At 43.7% G+C, this 14,058-nt stretch overlaps 1 protein-coding gene across 4 annotated transcripts in view; it reads left to right on the top strand.

The window, feature by feature from the left end:
• Positions 1–14,058, top strand: part of grin3bb (glutamate receptor, ionotropic, N-methyl-D-aspartate 3Bb) — a 94,586-nt gene that overhangs the window by 72,685 nt on the left and 7,843 nt on the right. For all 4 annotated transcript variants that reach the window (XM_020049203.2, XM_029121595.2, XM_020049204.2 and 1 more), the window contains exons 3-6: positions 2,755–3,844; positions 3,970–4,115; positions 5,551–5,666; positions 12,880–13,031. In XM_020049203.2, coding sequence (XP_019904762.2) covers positions 2,755–3,844; positions 3,970–4,115; positions 5,551–5,666; positions 12,880–13,031 — 1,504 coding nt within the window. The remainder of the gene's footprint in view (positions 1–2,754; positions 3,845–3,969; positions 4,116–5,550; positions 5,667–12,879; positions 13,032–14,058) is intronic.

The raw sequence follows: 14,058 nt of genomic DNA, 5'->3' as shown, positions 1-14,058 counted from the left end.
CATTATAACTATTATATAACCCTGTTCAGTTCTACCAAGTCATTTAGGAGCTCCATCAAACTAATGGAATTGCCCTTGGTGCCTAATGCCGAGTAATGATCAACGATGCTGAGTTAGAGGTGTTTTGCTGGAGAACCACGACACGATGAGGCAATATAGTTCTAATAGTGTCTAGACGCATCACCTAGGAAGCATTCAGTAAAACATACTTTACACACGCATACAGAACACATTCACGCAACACATCACACAACATATTACACGGCACATACACAACTGACGCACAACAGATACCCGACACATACACAACACATCACATTCCTCTATACATTCCACAATACATCCCTCAGCACACCACACATGCACAGTTGCATAACATCACTATTAAAGAGGGGGGCTTAGGGGGCAACGAGCAGCCAGGCAGTAACTGAAAAGCTGCTGGTTTGAATCTCGGAACTAACTAGGTGAAACATCTTGTGACGTACCCTTGAACATGGCGGACCCTATTTTGTTTTGTAAATTGCTCTACATAAGATGTATGATAAATAACTGAAATGTAAGAGAGAAGAGAGAAGAGCAGTAAATACAGCAATATTCAAAGAAATTCTGAGCATTGAGATCTAGCTATGTAATAACATACAGATGTTTTCCTAATATGCAGTCGAGGAGGATGTAGGGCACAGTAGGCGAGGACACGGAGAAATGAATTACCTTAAAGGTTTGGGGACAAATGTCCTTTTTTCTGATTCATCCATCAGTCCCCTTTTTCTTTCAGATGAAAGTAGTTCAGTGGTGGTCACGCGGCCGTATTTCAATAATTGATTGCTGCACACATTCATCATGACTCAACATTACTGTCACAGCTGCCTTTAGCCAATGGGATTGGCTGCATCTGCATTTCCTTACTTTAATCTTTTGCTAGGCTAACCACTAGCACTAAGCTAAACCGCCACACTGCAACTCATTGAAGGGCTAACAATATATCCAAGGTGGACTTTATTTATTAATTTTTTTATTTCACCTTTATTTTACCCAGTAAGCCGTTTGAGAAGCAATATCCAATTGCAATGACGACCTGGCCAAAGGCGTAAATGCTAAACAAAGTTATACACTGAGTACTCAAATGAAGGCAAGGCAAGTATATTTGTATACCACATTTCATATACGACAATTCAAAGTGCATTACATTAGAAAAATCTAAATATATAATAGAAATAAATTTAGCATAAAAGACAAAGCATACAAACAAAAACATCACATTTAAGATTGCTAAAAGATTATTGAAGATGAATGAAAGGCAGAAGAAAACAGAGGTTTTTAGCCTAGATTTAAAAGTGGTCAGTGTGGGAGCAGGTCTAAGATATTCTAGCATTTGGTTCCTCTGAGCTGCATAATGACTAAATGCTGTCTTACCAACCTTTGTCTTTACTCTCAGAACAGTTAGCAGACCAGACCCTGATGACCTGAGTGGTCTAGAGGGATCACACTGAGAGAGAAGATCAGAGATGTAACTGAATGCCCTGAAGCATTCAGGGATTCATAGACGAATAGAAGTGTCTTAAAATCAATTCTATGAGATACAGGGAGCCAGTGAAGAGACCTAAGAATTGGTGTAATGTGATCAGCTTTTCTTAGTTTTTGTTAGAAACTATAATGGGGGGAAAATCTGAGGTCAGATCAATAAATCACACCAATAAATTCGACCATATGTGGTGGATGCTTGCTGTTTATGCAGAGAGTTAAGGTCCATAAGAGTTGTTACTACACTTATGGATGGAGTAGGGTGCTTAGCTGGTTCAGTGATTAGATAGCACCTCAGACAATTGTCCAATAAAGTGATGAGGGTGTGAGGTTTCAGAGTCTTTTTTACAGTTCACTCCAGTCACTGGCTTCACTGGAACTCAGGAGTGAAGGCCAGAAGAAGTGTTAACTTCAGGAGTGCCCACAGTGAGGTATCTGTTGGAGCGCATATTTCTATTGGGTATTAATAAACAGAGTCCGGTTTTCACATGGAAATAAACCACTCACTCTCTCCACAAAGCAGAGCCCGGTGTTTATGGTCTGTGACGAGGCCAAAAAGGTGTCAGTGGGAAGGATAGCCGATCTTAGCCACAGGGAATCGACTAGCTGTCAGTCAGGGCATTGATGGGACACTGTTGTTGGCCTTGCTGCAGGTGCGAAACAGATTAGCTTGGCCTCAGTAGATGCCAATCCTGTTTTTTCTGTGCTACAGCAGCCACAGAGCGTTTCCTGAGTGTGGAGGGAGGCGTAGGCGGGTTGAAGTCAGATCGGTTTGCAGTTTACTTTAGATTTCCCCAAGCGAGTATGACACTGTTGCAGAGTTCTCAAAACTCATGTAGTGGACCCCCAGATGTTTAACAAACTTGTTGAAGCTCTGAAACTACTTCACCTGATGAACCTATTCCCAGGGCTTGATGATTAGTTAAAAGCTGAATCGATGAAAAGTCCAAATGCATGGATTGGCAGGCGTCCTCCGAGGAGAGGTTGAAAAAACCACTTTTGAACCACGGTCAGACTAAACCACTTTTGAACCACGGTCAGACTAAACCACTTTTGAACCACGGTCAGACTAAACCACTTTTGAACCACGGTCAGACTAAACCACTTTTGAACCACGGTCAGACTAAACCACTTTTGAACCACGGTCAGACTAAATCTTTTTTCGTCGAGACGCCCATCACCTGACGGGATAAAGAATTCCTGCCATCTAATGTGGGTTCCTCTGGCCCACAGATTCCTGTGGAACACGTCGTTCTCAGGGCTGACGGGCCCGGTGTCGGTGCAGAGGAACCTGTCCCGGGTCCTCACCTCTCAGCGCTTCCACATCTGGAGCCTCCGCAGGGACGCGGTGGGCCAGCCCACCTGGGTGACGGTGGGTACCTGGGAGGGCGGCCGCCTGGAGGTGGAGGACCAGGGCCTGTGGCAGTTACCCAACAAAAGGGGTCACGGCCGGGGTGAGGGCCGCGGCGGAGGCCAGTGGCGGGCCGGCATGCCGGTGGCAGGCAGCCGGGTGCGAGTGGTCACCCTGGTGGAGCACCCCTTCGTGTTCACGCGAGAGGTGGACGAGGATGGGAACTGCCCGGCTGGACAGTACTGTCTGGATGCGGGGACCAACAGCTCAGAAATGCTGGAGCGCTACTTCAGCGAACGCGCCGCCGGGAATTCAACCTTCCTGCCCATGGACTATGGCAAGTGTTGCTACGGTTACTGCATCGACCTGCTGGAGAAACTGGCCGAGGACCTGCGCTTCGAGTTCGACCTGTACATCGTGGGCGATGGGAAGTACGGCGCGTCGAAGAGCGGCCGCTGGACGGGGCTGGTGGGCGACCTGCTCAACGGCGTGGCCGACATGGCCGTCACCTCGTTCAGCATCAACTCGGTGCGCAGCCGCGTCATCGACTTCACCTCGCCCTTCTTCTCCACCTCGCTCGGCATCCTGGTGCGCAGCAAGGACACGGCCGCCCCCATCGGCGCCTTCATGTGGCCCCTGCACTGGTCCATGTGGGTGGGCATCTTCGTGGCGCTGCACATCACCGCTCTGTTCCTCACGCTGTACGAGTGGAAGAGCCCGTTTGGCATGACGCCGCACGGACGCAACCGCCTGCGTGTCTTCTCCTACTCGTCCGCGCTCAACCTGTGCTACGCCATCCTGTTCGGCCGCACGGTCTCCAGCAAGACGCCCAAGTGCTGGACGGGTCGGTTCCTGATGAACCTGTGGGCCATCTTCTGCCTGCTGGTGCTGTCCAGCTACACGGCCAACCTGGCTGCCGTAATGGTGGGCGAGAAGACCTTTGAGGAGCTCTCTGGGATCCACGACGCCAAGGTATGTGATTTAATGATTAACTCTTCTCTCTCTCTCTCTCTCTCTGACCCTCTCTCTTTCAATTGTTCCCTCTCTCTCCTTCCCTTCCTCTATCCCATTCCGACGTTCCCTCTCTCCCTGCCCAGCTCCACCACCCGTCCCACGGTTTCAGGTTCGGAACGGTGAGGGAGAGCAGTGCCGAGGAGTACATGAAGAAGAGCTTCCCGGAGATGCATGAGTACATGAGGCGCTACAATGAGCCCACCACCCCCGATGGAGTGTCCACCCTCAAGTAAGAGATGACAACATCTACAGTATATACCTGCTCCCAGTGGACTCGAGGGTGTGCGTTTGTTTTACCCGGCCCTACATACCAGATTCAGCTAACTGAGGTCCTAATGAGCAGCTGCTTTTCGGAATGATGACACAAACCTGTCCTGGTTGTCGGTAGGTGTTAGAGAGGATTGATGCGGCGCCCTTGATCTATTATCCATAGAAATACAATTGAATCTTTATTTGTATACATAGGATTTAATTGCGGTTTAGCATGCAGTGAGTTTGTATTGCATTTTGTTTATATGTGTTGTTGAAGTTGACAAATGAATCTGAAACAGGGTCATTAAGCAGAACTCAAAGTAGATAGATACCTTCTCTGCTATTCTGTCAAGAAAGTTTTGAATTATTTTTGTTTTCCCTCTCTCCATCCTCTGGGAGAAGTGTTTGTTGTTTCTCAGAGAAAGGTCTGTCATCCTGGCAGACAGAAGAGAAAGGCAAAGGAGAGGAGAAGCCAATGGTATTGCTTCAAAACAAGATGAAATGTGAAAAGGAGCACACACAAGCAACATTTATTTCTAGACAGAGGGCTGTAAAGTTGAACTTGAGGTGGATGATGCTGGGTTACAGTTCAATTCAGAAGGAGGGAGAAATATCCCAGCTGGCATTTGAGCTTGTGTGATGTAATGTGGATCCTCATTCCTTGTTTTGTTGTATTGCTTGACCGGATAGCCATTAGTGACATAGAGATCTTTTATTTTGTTCTTGTAGAATTCGAAAAAACAAAGGTCTTTGGAGTTTATTTCATCTGAAATTAGGGAAATATTCAGTGTCGATTTCATACCCCAGAGGTCATGCACTCCTCACAATTGAAGCTGCAATCAGAGTACTCCAAAGCTGACACAGTTGATAATGAGCCATTTTAACATTTCCATCGTTCTTATAACCCATAATCCTCTCTGGTTCAGCTAATGTGTCTAGTCAGGGGTCAGCATCATTAAGGAATTGAGTGCCTGATTTGGGCCCGTTTCACCATCGCCTCAGTCACTGTACTCTACATTCATGGCGGTATTGTTTGGACGGACAGGCGATTAATGGCTTTGCTTCACCCTCTCCCTATACACAATTTCCCTGGAGGACTGAATCAGAGCCCCCCATTTCCACAGACACATAAAGAATAATTGTGATGGTGACAAGGTCCATGTGCTGAATCTGTAATGAGGGAGGAAGTGTCCCCCAGGGCAGGTGTGGGTTGCCGGGCTTCTGCCGCTTGGTACCAGGACATAGCCTGGCCTGTTTGGCGTGTGCTGATTGGACCACGGGCGGGTTTGAGGGGTGATCTAGTTTGGCACATTGTCTGGGACACCACTCGTTTTGGGTTGTGACGTCCATCGGTAGGTTGACCCGCTGTCCTCCGTCCTCCATCTATAACCACTTCCCTCTGTGTGTTGAAGGGTAGATCCCCCTCAGCTTGATGCCTTCATCATGGACAAGGCTCTGCTGGACTACGAGGTTTCCATCGATGCGGACTGCAAGCTGCTCACTGTGGGAAAGCCCTTTGCCATCGAAGGTAAGAGCGTGGTTATGGTTATTCAAAAATGTTTGCTACTATTTTTGCACTTAATCCACATCACACCCCTGTCTCTGAGAGACGGTGCAGGATTAAGTTAAAACAAACTCCCTGGCTGGTGGAATCCAGAAATCCCCAGGTTTTCTACAAATCCTGGTTATGGGATTCTGTGTTTCTTGTTCATACCCTCCTGATTGCTGGAAATCGTCCAACTGGAAATCTTGATGAGTACTAGATCAGCTCGGCGTGGTTCTACGCGATGCAGGACTGAAGACCACTGTTTCAGACAGCTGTCCCACTCTGACCTCTCTTCCTGGCCTGTTCTGAGTTATCCAAACATTGAGCTGGATTGTACACTTTAGCTGTCATAAGATATAGATATGGCTTATTTAGTTTGCATGGGACACTTCACTTTAATTTGAGAGGTGAGGGTGGGGGGGCAATAGGAGGCATGGGGGAGGCATGGGGGAGTGGGAACTGTAATGGAAGAGGCTGTCATCTGGACGCTGTTTCTATTAGACTGAAAGGGCACGCCTGCGGTGTTGGCTTTGTAAAACGTCAGCTCACGCTGTGTATTCAGATTCATCACTGGGCAGGAAGCACACAACACACACACACACACACACACACACACTCCTGTTTGGCTTTTACAGCCTTCCTCTGGAAATTCTATAACTGTAGGTTAGCTGTGCAAGGATGGCTATTTTTAGCGTGAAAGTGTGTGTGTGTGTGTGTGTGTGTGTGTGTGTGTGTGCCTCTGAATGAGAGATGCCCGCACATCTCACTTGCACATTTTAGAGTCATACATTTCACAGCTCACCATCTTTTATGAGAATAAGTCACCCTATGTGAGAAAGGGTTTGCGATGTGGGGGGGTGCAATGACTCTTCAATCAAATTCTGTTTGACTCGAGCTCTTTCAGTTTTTTTCCTTTAAAGCTGTTAACACAAACACACACACACACACACACACACACATACTATATCCCTGGGTACTTTTAAAATAGTTGAGGTAACTGAACAGAGTAGAAGGCAACCATTTTATTTGAGATTCAAATACAGGTTTAAGAAAAATATTCTTAAAGGTATTTGCAAATCTGCAAATTATTTTAAAAGAAAAACAATATCAAGCCTAATATTGATTATCAAATTATAATTATTTTCCGTGAAGTACACGAGTAACACTGAATGACAAAACTAGAGTATATCAACTTCACAGATATTTAACAATAAGTAATAATAATTATTATTTATTGCATTTGTAAAGCACTTCTCGTCACAGACAAATAATCTCCAAGTGCATGAAAAAGAAAATAAGAAATAATTAAAATAATAATATTAAATAAATAAAATAACTATCAGAGTAAAATGAAATAAAATAAATACACAGAATATATTCATTAAACTATAATGATAATACAGTAAAATATTTTTTTATGCATATTATTATATAATAATATACAGTGTAATTTGATTAAAAGTAAGGGTACGCCAACCAACAGAGGTGTGTCTTAATTAACACCTGCTTTAAAAGCCATGACTCTCTGTGCAGCCCTGAGGCTGTCAGGAAGAGAGTTCCAGAGGTGAGGTCCAATGAAAGAAAAGGCGCGGTCTCCCATTTCTCAGAGCCGGCTTCTTGGGTCATCGAGCAGATTGGCGTTGCTGGGCCATAGAGGGCGTGGAGGTTTATGGGGGAGAGCAGGTCAGATACGTAAACAGGTCCCAAGTCATTGACAGCTTTATAGACTAAAAGGATTAAGAATAAGAATATTAAGAATAAGTGCTGTATGGTAGTCCAATACCACTTTACATCCAGTTCCTATACATGTGTATGTTAGTTTGTGTTACATAGGACTCAGTACATTTCTTTATATTTGATAATAATGAAGTAATTACATATGTGGGATGAAGAACAGTGAGTCTTTATCTTGCTTAGTTAAGATCAGCTTTTTGCACTGCAATTAAGATGTAATACCCAAAATATTTTGTACAAACCATGCTCATGAACTGTTGCTCCATGAGTAATTACATTTTCATTACCTAGACACAAGAATAGCTTATTTGTCCCGAAAACACTAACAATACCAAAATATGGCTGTTAAGAGTTAAATGAAAGGAAAGATCCTAAAACTGCTGTGTTGAATGAACCGGAGCCAAAGGACGTGGAAAGTTTTGTTTGTCTTCTACATTTTTCATTTAGATTTGAGTGATTTGGCAGACGTTCTTATCCACAGCGACTTGGGTGAGCAATTTGGGTTGAGCCCCTTGCTCAAGGGCACAACAGCCGATATTTCCATATCAAGGGATCAAACCAGTCGTGTTTCTGTCACGGGCCCGACCCACTAACCACTGGACCATCTGTTGCCCCATATTCTGAGTTAACGGTCCTGTTAAACACGATGCCGTGTGTATAAAACAAGAACCCTTCCCATCAAATGGAGTTTTAAAGTTGTTTTTGCCAAGCATCAAACTTGCTGTATCCGATGTTTGCAAATTACTTGAAAGTTCCTAGCAGCAGATGTCGCAGAACTTGAGCACCGCAATATATTTCAACTTTATATTATATTGATATATTGTACAAGTAATTTTAGATTTTGGTTTGGTTTGTTTATGAAGACCTACATCTGAGGCAATTGAAATTCAGTAGCATTTACATTTAGAACTCAAATAAAATGGCAAAATAGATCTATTTGTCTCAAGTTCTATCCATTATATTTCTATTGCCTGCATGCAGTTCAAGATACAGATTATACTATCATTAGCTGAAGGCAGCCAATCAAAACATGGGATCTGTTTTCAAAAATAATATTTTAAGTTGGTGCTACCTCTGATCTGTATATAATTCATTTTACAAAATATGAATCTGTAATCTAATAGTTTTTAAATGTTTCCTAAATCTGTATTTAAATTGTGTAGTTAAAACACTAACTATCCCACCTACAGGTCATACTGCTCACAACTTCCTTTACAATAAATATGTAAATCACAGTTGTTAATGAAATAGCCCTGTTAATAATTGATGACATTGTATTTTCACAAGCCAAGGGACCTTTTGTTTGTTTGTTTGTTTAGATTGGGGGAGTGTAAGACAAGATAACGGGGCTCTTCACATTGACAAAACCTTGTCTACAATAACTATTTATTTATTTATAATAAATAAATATCTGAAGAAATGTACATTAGCAAAGGAATGTCCTATGCTTGGCAAATTGACATTTACAGTGAATATCCCAGCATAGCCAATAGCCAGCCATTGGTGGAATCAGATCACCACCCTTGATGGAGTAACTCGTTGAATATTATATTGCTTTTTTCACTGGGTTTGACGTGAGGAATATTCCTCTATTTTGGACCTTGCCCTCTAGACAGTCATCCACAATAAAACAGTAATTGGGGTTTTGCACAATTAGACCTCTCCTAACTCATCTCTCCCCTCCACTAATTGCATTTTCTACCATTCCTCGTTCTTCCATTGCTTTTTTTCTACAAGGGGACTACTCACTATTCATCACTTCATCCAGTATCATATCACATACACCCCCCCGCCCACACACACACACACACACACACACACACACACACACATGTTATGTTTCACTTCCCTCGTGGAGACCCTAAATATTATTTTCATTTAAAATCCTATTTCCCCCCACCTACTAACCCTAAATCTAACCTCTTAGTCAGAAGTAGCCTTTTTCCTCATGTGAACGGCGTGTAAGGTCCCCACAAGGTTACATTTTCCATGTTACTAAAACATCAAGACACATTTTGCCTGGCAGCTAGTCCTCTGCTTAACGATCTCCTGGCACTAAAACAATTGAGCAACAGCAATACAGCAGTGAGCTATGGCTTTAAACAGAGTTTACTTTCCTAATCTCTGTCCCTGCCTCTCCTGGATTTTATTTGTCTGTTTTTTGGAACGAATCATACTGAACTGCAGACACAGTCACTGGAAGGTGCCAGGACTCTGTCAATTTGGTGATTAAAGCCACCCTATATTTAATGGGAGTAAATCAAGAAGGCAAGCCCACGCTTTATTAACCAAAACATCAACACTCGGCCAGTCCCTGCAAGCGCAGGGCTCAATGTTGACCAACAGACAGGCAGGCAGACAGACAGACAGGTAGACAGGCAGTCTAAAAAGAAGCAGACATACACTGACATACACATCAATACAAATATGCCCGTCCTTGCTGCCTGTCAGTGTGTGTGTGTTTGTGCATGCTTCGATAGTCATCCTCTGATGAAATGTGTGGCTGTCAGGGCTTGTCTGGCATCTGTCGTTTTGACTAGCCCATGGGATGGAGGAGAGAAGATGGAAAGACATTAGCCACGAGAAAGGGAGGCATGGGAAGGAATAGGTAAATGTAAAACCCCTCTATTGATTGAATAACATTTCTAGTAGTACTAGAGAAGAGAGGAGGTAGAGATGGAGGGGGAAATAGATGGAGGGAAAGAGGAAGGAAGTTGGTGAGATGGAGAAAACAATGGAGGAAGTTGGTGAGAGGGAGGGAAAGAAGAAGGGAGTAGGGAAATATACAGTTAGAAATAATTAGACACTGACACAAGTTTTGTTATTTTGGCTGTTTACCAAAATATATTCAAGTTACAGTTAAACAATGATAATTAAAGTGCAGTCTCTCAGCTTTAAGTTGAGGGTATTCACATCCAAATTGGAGGAAGGGTTTAGGAATTATAGCTCTTTAATATGTAGTCCCCTCTTTTTCAAGGGACCAAAAGTAATTGGACAATTGACTCAAAAGCTGTTTCATGGACAGGTGTGGGCTATTCCTTCATGATTTCTTTATCAATAAAGCAGGTAAAAGGTTTGGAGTTGATTCCAGGTGTGGCATTCACATTTGGAAGCTGTTACTGTGAACCCACAATATGCGGTCAAAGGAGCTCTCAATGCAAGTGAAACAGACCTTCCTTACGCAGGAACATGAGGAGTGGCCAAATCAACAGTGTGGTACATTCTGAGAAAAAAAGAACACACTGGTGAGCTCTGCAACACAAAAAGGCCTGGACGTCCACAGAAGACAATAGTGGTGGATGATTTTAGGATCCTTTCCATGGTTAAGAAAACATCCAGCCAAGTGAAGAACACTCTCCAGGAGGTAAGCATATCATTATGTAGGTCTACCATGAAGAGAAGACTTCATGAGAGAAAATACAGAGGGATCACAGCAAAGTGCAAACCATTCATAACCTTCAAGAATCGAAAGGCCAGATAGACTTTGCCCAAAAAAAATCTAAAAAAGCTAGCCCAGTTCTGGAACAGCATTCTTGGGACAGATTAAACTAAGATCAACCTGTACCAGAATGATGAGAAGAAAGAAGTATGGAGAAGGCTTGGAACGGCTCATGATCCGAAGCATTCCGCACCATCTGTAAAACACTGTGGAGGCAGTGTGATGGCATGGGCATGCATGGCTTCCAATGGCACTGGGTCACTAGTGTTTATTGATGATGTGACAGAAGACAGAAGCAGCCAGATGAATTCTGAAGTGTATAGGGATATATTGTCTGCTCAGATTCAGCCAAATTCAGCAAAGTTGATTGGACGACGCTTATCTTTACGGATGGACAATGACCCAAAACATACTGCGAAAGCAACCCAGGAGTTTTTACAGCAAAGAAATCGAATATTCTGCAATGGCCGAGTCAATCACCTGATCTCAACCCAATGCATTTCAATTGCTGAAGACAAAACTTCAGGCAGAAAGACCCATGAACAAACAGCAACTGAAACAGCTGCAGTAAAGGCCTGGCAAATTACCAGAAAGGAGGAAACCCTCCTTTGGTGATGTCCATGAGTTCCAGACTTTAAGCAGTCATTGCCTGCAAAGGATTCTCGACCAAGTATAGAAAATGAACATTTTGTTTATGATTGTGTTAATTTGTCCAATTACATTTGAGCCCCTGAAATAAGGGGACTGCGTATGAAAATGGTTGCAATTCCTAAATGTTTCATATGAAATCTTTGTTCAACCCCTTGAATTAAATCTGAAAGTCTACACTTCATTTGCATCTCGGTTGTTTCATTTCAAATCCATTGTGGTGGCGTGCAGAGCCCAAATTATGAAACTTGTGTCAGTGTCCAAATATTTCCTGACCTAACTTTATGTAGGAGGGAGGTGGGCGGGACAGAGGAAAAGAAGGTGGAGGTTGGAGAGATGGAGGGAGGTTTGTCTGTTTCTGTCTTTAAAGATTTTAAAGATGGGTGGAGGAACAGAGGAGAGGGTCTCAATGATACACACTCTCATGCTCTGTTACGCCGAGTCAACCAAAACTCCTGTCAGACACGCGCACACACACACACTCAAACCTAACACAAACATGTACACGCAGTTTGTAATTAGATAATGGACGTGCCGAATGCTCCTCACTTTTTCATTGTCCTATTTCCTTCGGTATCCTCCTCGATCCATCTTTCCTCAAACTCCTGTTGCCACCAATGACCAAGATTTTTTTTTTTTTCTTTCATCCTTCCACGCATCCCAGGAATTCGATATTGAAAATCTAATTTACAAAATGTCATTACATACTTCAAAGGAGTGGAATTAAAGCACAGGATCAGCAATATAGGTAGCGAAGGAATTATCCAGTTTTATGGGCCGACGGCAGGGATGAACTCTTCATTTATAATAACCCTAGCCTCCTGTTCCTTTTCTGGAAGGGATGACGGTAAGGTCATCCGATTGGGTTCTGTATCGATCCACTTCATCTGTTGGGCGCAGAGGAGAGGAGACACTTCACTTTCCCTGAAGCTTATAAGCCTTCTTCTCCAAACCATTTAGGAAAATCTTTAAAGCCATTTGGGTATTTTATTTGCTTTGGGGAAAAAATGACCTCTGCCAAATTAAGTTTTTAAAAGTTTCCCTTATTGATATGAGTAGTCTATGTCACTGTTAACATACATGTTGTGGAGCTATAGAGGTGCTGAGCTGTAAAAAGCAATGTAAAAAGCATCTCTACATGCTTACATTCTAAATATGTTGTTTCACCTCTTAACTAAAGCCAACTATTTCTTTTTGATATTTTTTTCACATCAAACGCCTCCTAATGGGACTGTTTTCACGTATACAACCGCCGTTTATATGCTGCCTTGATGGGACACGACCTACACCTGTACAAATAAAAACAAGACGCGGCCCGCGCTGCGCCAAGTAACACTTTTGCTGAGGGGCCGGGTTGTTCCTCTGCACCTCCAGGTTACGGAATTGGCCTGCCACAGAACTCCCCTCTGACCAGCAACGTGTCCGAGTTCATCAGCCGCTACAAGTCAGACGGCTTCATGGACATGCTGCACGACAAATGGTACAAGGTGGTGCCGTGCGGCAAGAGGGTGTTCGCTGTCACTGAGGTGAGTGTCGGTCTGCCCTCCGTCTCTAGGACTGGCTTTGCGTGGTTACGGCTGACGAGTGTTTGGTTTGGCCGTGTCGATGTGGATGTGTCCTGGGAGCCGTATCGCATCCTGTGTGTTGGGGCCTTGCCAGTGTGTGTGTGTGTGTGTGTTTGTGTTGGGTGTGTAACACCACCTCCTTTAACCCAAACACACCTAGCGAGTTTAACTGCTGAATTATACTAAGCTTTTCCTGTTATTGTGGACAGACAGACTGGGACTAACCAATGAGGACTCTGGGATTGCTTTTCTAATACCAACACCATATCCGACCGGCTGATTTCTGTTTATCACCTTCTCAGCAAAAACTGTGTGTGTTTGTCTGTGTATGTTCCTAACAATATGCATGTTCAGGATGGCAGAAATGTATCCAGAGAGACAAGTGGTGATCTCAGTCATGTGTGCAGAAACATCAAAGTCACTCCCATTCTTGTCATTAACTAATTATCCAATTATCATCTGATTAACTTTGGGAAGTGAGTGGGGGGGTGAACACTGATGTTCCCCACAAGACATCAACCTGTATTGTTCACTTCTACTGAGGCTCACTTGCAGGGTCGTAGCTAATAGGGGAAAGTAGGGATGCACTGATACCGATACCAGTATCGTGTATCGTGTATCGGGCTGATACTGGGCTCATGTACTTGTACTCGTACTCATAGAAATATGCCGATACCACGTCATGGAAACATTAAGTGAAACTCGATGGTTGTGTCGCCCCTTGACGCATAAGTATAGAGTATAGAACTCAGATTGGACGGTGGACGGAGATGTCAGCAATTAAGCAAGTAGAGTGCACGCTCCGCTCTGCTAAATAGTCAAGAGGAGGAAAGGAAAAACACAAATTTAATACAAGCAATTTGATCAAACCTCGTTGTACACAACACAGCGCAGAGTTCAATGAGTATGTAATGCTAGCAGAGCAGAACCACAACAACAGTTAACTCAAACACTGGAGAAGCGAAATAAAATGTCCAGAAACAGCCCG

The sequence above is a fragment of the Esox lucius genome, chromosome 8, assembly GCF_011004845.1.
Source record: "Esox lucius isolate fEsoLuc1 chromosome 8, fEsoLuc1.pri, whole genome shotgun sequence".
Lineage (NCBI taxonomy): Eukaryota > Metazoa > Chordata > Actinopteri > Esociformes > Esocidae > Esox > Esox lucius.
Note: the sequence above shows the minus strand (reverse complement) of the source record. Positions and strands in the feature narration are given on the sequence as shown.